The 4,861-nt window shown below is 37.9% G+C and overlaps 1 protein-coding gene across 1 annotated transcript; it reads right to left on the reverse strand.

Annotated features, from left to right (window-relative positions):
* Positions 1-1,199: 1,199 nt before the first annotated feature.
* Positions 1,200-4,388, reverse strand: LOC114748612 (serine hydroxymethyltransferase 4-like). Its single transcript, XM_028937050.1, has 4 exons — positions 3,657-4,388; positions 2,573-2,963; positions 2,229-2,330; positions 1,200-1,732 (listed from the first exon to the last, which is right to left on the reverse strand). The coding sequence occupies exons 1-4, from the start codon at positions 4,332-4,334 to the stop codon at positions 1,488-1,490; spliced, it is 1,416 nt and encodes a 471-aa protein (XP_028792883.1). The 5' UTR covers positions 4,335-4,388; the 3' UTR covers positions 1,200-1,487.
* Between the last annotated feature and the right edge of the window lie 473 nt (positions 4,389-4,861).

Genomic DNA, 4,861 nt, shown 5'->3' on the forward strand with positions numbered 1-4,861 from the left:
GCAATATTCACCATGCAAGAATAGCGGTGTTGGTTAATTTATTTCAACACATCCCCACGACTTCATCCCAGAAACTCATCAACCAAAATAGAAGACAATCACTTTTGTTACATGGATTTAACTCCTTCTATTAGACTCGACCTCTATTAGTACTAGATCTAATTTCTTTTTTTCCTCTTAAGTATATGTATTTTTTTATTGAAAATAATTCTATTTCAGATATTATTGGGTAATAAATGTAGACACTTCTTCTAACGAGAGTTCAAATTCCGATTTATTACCTTACGAAAGATTAGTTTTATCTGCGAGATCCAATTTTGTTGGTTACCAGATTTAATTTCTGTTTGTGGAGATCCAGTCCTTGTGCGTGGATGGTAGCATTCGACGTGTTGGGCTCAACACTCCGACTGGTGCGTTGGTCCCACTTGTAAGGAATTGGTTGGCCCAATATCAAATGTCAATTTGGGCCCGTTAAGCAAGTAGGCCCAATAGTTATTTACCATTAGTCCACGAAGTCTGCGGAAAAAATTGGACACCGAGTTCTGTAAATTTAATAATTGAACAAATAAGCATGCTCCCAGGCTTCCGTTTTTAACAAATTATTCTCCTTCGATTTATGTTATTTTCATTTGTGGCGCTTACTTTTTATGCTTTCATTATTATACTAAGAGTTTAAATGCCTGCCATTCACGTCCCATTCTATTTTTATAATGTCAGTTAATCTTAATGATGTGCTGATATTTTATTTCTTTTTTCCTTTTAAGAATGGGAGGAAGAAACCTGTAGAAATATAACTTCTAGTCCCTAAATTTTTCTTAAGTTGTTCAATCAGTTATTAAAATTTAACACTGAACAACTCAGTTTTTATCACTTCTTAACTTGATACAATTCACTCCCTGTAGTTTATTGAGTTATAAATTGAGTTGCCTCGACTCAAAATTTGAGACTGAATCGGTAATTAAAAAGAAAATTCAAGGACTAAAAGTTATAATTTCTTTTCCATGCATGCATGCATACAAGTTGTATTATTTATTAATGGCGAACAATAGCTTAATTCAAACTTTGTTCAAAGCCTAGGTAAGAAGTTAGTTGAGAGTAAGTTGATAATTCTTTGTTACAAAGGAGGGAAAACAAATAAGAAAGTAAAGTTTGTTGGTTTGGAAAGATTTCTTGATGAGGCTCAGGGGCCAAAAACTATGTTTTGCCTAAAATATTTGAACTTTTTCTTATTGCATAACAAAATAACAATTCGAACCCGAAATATTTTCCAACTTCCTAAAACCCATTTGCATCTAAACTACATTTTTGCTCTGCTTGTTAAATGAAAACATGATATTTGGCATACATAACAAGAAATCAAAGACAAGACAGAGCTTCAACATAAATTTTTGGGGGGGGGGGGGGGAATGATGATGATAAAACACAGCCAACCTACAAGAAACACAGAATAGGAAGACAACATTCAGTGGAGAATTCTATGATCCAACTTAGTCCTTGTACTTCATCTCTGAGACCAGAAAGCCAGGCATATCAAATGAGGATGAAAATTTTTCAACATCAGCTTTGAGTTCTTCGATAGCTTTATTGTTCACCAATCCTTTGTTGAAGTCCTTCAAAAGCTTGCCATGCTCCTTTTGGATTTCCAGTGTGAGAGAGACTGCACGGTGAAGGAACTCCCCAATCTTCTCAAAGTCCTTCTCAAGCAATCCTCTAGATGTCATGGCTGGAGCTCCTGTGAATCGACACTTTGTCAGTTACTTTCAGCGAAAAATGAAGGCAAACAAACAGCAATCCGAAGATCCCCTGTAGCTTACTTCACCTGAAATTCAGAAAGAGAAAGATAAGGACAGACGCGAGACTCATCTATGACATGAGTCTTACATGAATCGGTCCATCTTCTCCCTTTCTTTCTCTCTCTAAACTGTCATGTGAACTGATTTAGAAGATCTGATTCAACAATCAACTGAGATCAGGAAAAGAAAAAAAAAATTATATGAAAGAGCACCTTGTATCTAGACAAACATCTGCTAGTATCTTACTAATAAAGTCAACCTTCTAGAGAACTTTCAATTTGGCCTTCCAGCTCAGCCAGAACTAATGCACCTTCAGTGAAGTTTCTAACGACAATACTTTAGCATGACTCTACGAGAATGTCATTAGCTTTTATCGCTACACATCAGTTGTGCGCTTCCAATTAGCATATTCAAGTTCAAAAATTGAGTACTTACCAATTCTTACTCCGCCAGGAGCCAAGGCACTGCTATCACCAAAGACAGCATTTTTGTTCACGGTGATGTTGCAGAGATCACAAACTTTTTCCACCTTATTGCCTGAAGGAACATCAAGCAGTGACCAAAAAAAAATTGCATTAATAAATCGATGCCTCCTTCAACCTAGAGATGAACAAGTTGTAATTTTATTTGTTCTTTTATTCTTCAGTTAGGCATAAGTTCACTCAAGCAGTGAGAAAAATTGCATTAATGGATTGATGCCTTCTTAAACTTAGGCTTGAAGAATTTTTAGTTAGACTTGTTCTTTTCTTCTTTAATTAGGCATAAGTTCACTTACTCACCAGTCAAACCGAGAGGCCGGAGATCCCACAATACAAGATGATTCTCAGTTCCTCCGGTGACAATGCTGTAGCCTTTGCCAATCAAGTAATTTCCAATGGCGACTGCATTTGCCTTAACTTGCTTGGCATAGGCCTTAAAGCCAGGTGACATGGCCTGTTTCAGCGCAACGGCGAGAGCGCCGATCTGGTGATTGTGAGGACCACCTTGAAGTGATGGGAAGACAGCAAAGTTGATCTTGTCTTCAAAGTCATAAACTGCACCCTCAGGCGGGCCCTTCTTGGGTGGTTTTGGCCCCTTTCGGTAAAAGATCATACCAGCTCTAGGACCTCTCAGACTCTTGTGGGTCGTTGTTGTGACTAAGTCACAATACTCAAATGGGTTATTAGCCTCCTGCAGCCAATATGAGAAATATTTGTTCCGATTTAAATCACTGATATACAGATCAACAAAGTTTACTTAACATATTTTGAGACATAGACCTCAACAGTATGTAATAAATGATAACCAATACGTAATCATGAACTTATTATCAAACTTGTAGGCCATAAAACTGTTCCACTAGCAGACCCAAGCGAGTAGGTTGCTCAAAAGAATAAAATGCGAAGTGATTCCAGATTACCACATGAAAATTAAGAAGCACATCTTGCAAAAACAAAACATATCTTGAACCGACAAGCACTATCAAATTTATGTCATTTATAGAGAAAATCACACTGGAAACAAATCATAAGATTAATTAAGTACTTGTGGAGAATTACATCTACTTTCAACTTTTTTGATAAAATATGATTGGTTGAAATAAAGAGCTTCTTTTTGGGAGGTCTATGGATCCCAGTCTGACTCATGACAAAACAAAACAGAGGAAAAAAAATTGTTAAGGAAAATAAAAACAGAAACAAATATTGCTAAACGTCACCCAAAAAAAAAATTAAAGAAATAAAATAACAAAGGATGGGGTATTAAAATTTAATCTCAGTTTGACAAGAACAAGATCAATCAAACGTCATAGAAACTTTAAAAAAAAGAAATCCAAAACAGAAATTCCATGCACAACCACACCATAACTCAAGTAACATGATGTACCTGAGCAGCAACAAGACCACTAATGTGAGCCATATCACAGAGCAAAAGAGCTCCACACTTATCAGCAACCTCCCTGAACCTTGCATAATCCCAGTCCCTTGGGTAGGCGCTTCCACCACAAATGATCAATTTAGGCCTAAAATCTAAGGCCTTCTCCTCCAATTTGTCATAATCAAGATAACCAGTACTTGAATTCACCTTATAAGGCAGGCTCTCGAAGTAAATCGAGGTCGCAGAAATCTTCTTCCCTCCGGCAGTATAATACCCATGAGTCAAATGACCACCTGAGGGAAGATCCAAACCCATTATGCGATCATGTGGTTCCAGCACCGCCGTGTAGGCGGCGAAATTCGCCGGAGAACCAGAGTAAGGCTGCACATTGACGCCCCACTTGGCGGGATCCAAGCGAAAGGCTTGGAGAGCACGTGACCGGCACAGGTTCTCAATTTCATCGATGAACTCGTTCCCGCCATAGTAGCGATTTCCGGGCATACCCTCAGAGTATTTGTTGGTCAAGGCACTGCCTAGAGCCTCTATGACGGCAAAGGAGGTGAAATTTTCGGAGGCAATGAGCTCGATGCCGCGACATTGCCGGCGCTTTTCCTTCTCGATGAGGTCGTGGATTTCTGGGTCGATGGTTTTGAGCGGAGTGTTTCCCCAAGCGTTAACGGGCTCCATAGGCGAAGAAGAAGGAAGGAAGGAAGAGGAAGAGAAAATGGAAATGGATTGTGACCGAGGGAAACAGAAAGCGGTGGTTTTGTTCGTTAGCAGTGGTGGGAAGAGAATGTTGCTGTGAAGAAGAGATCACACCAAGAAGGAAGGAAGGAAGAGGAAGAGAAAATGGAAATGGATTGTGACCGAGGGAAACAGAAAGCGGTGGTTTTGTTCGTTAGCAGTGGTGGGAAGAGAATGTTGCTGTGAAGAAGAGATCACACCAATGAGAAATGCACATTTGTAGCTTTGCTCAGTCAACAGCTTTCCGTTTGTGGTGTGGCCAAATTATCAATTTCTAAAACTGCTTTTTTATTTGCTAAAAAAAACTGTTTTTTTATTTGTAATTTAATGATTTGTCTGATTTTTCATACACAATAATGTAAAGAAATGTAACTTATTTATAAAAAGAATATAAATAAAATTTGAAACAAAAATATAATGAATGTGACATATAAAATATAATTTTATAAGAGTTAATCAAACAGTAAAAT

Source organism: Neltuma alba, unplaced genomic scaffold, assembly GCF_004799145.2.
Source record: "Neltuma alba isolate B1F8T4 unplaced genomic scaffold, ASM479914v2 tig00005764_pilon, whole genome shotgun sequence".
In the NCBI taxonomy this organism is placed as follows: Eukaryota; Viridiplantae; Streptophyta; class Magnoliopsida; order Fabales; family Fabaceae; genus Neltuma; species Neltuma alba.

What these genes read in the sequence shown, in the direction of transcription:
- LOC114748612 (XM_028937050.1), bottom strand. Translation starts at nt 4,334, where the DNA reads ATGGAGCCCGTTAACGCTTGGGGAAACACTCCGCTCAAAACCATCGAC. An exon ending in GTGGTCTTGTTGCTGCTCAG is followed by an intron (nt 2,964 to 3,656) that starts GTACATCATGTT and finishes TATTGGCTGCAG; the next exon opens with GAGGCTAATAACCCATTTGA. An exon ending in TCCTGGCGGAGTAAGAATTG is followed by an intron (nt 1,733 to 2,228) that starts GTAAGTACTCAA and finishes GTCGATTCACAG; the next exon opens with GAGCTCCAGCCATGACATCT.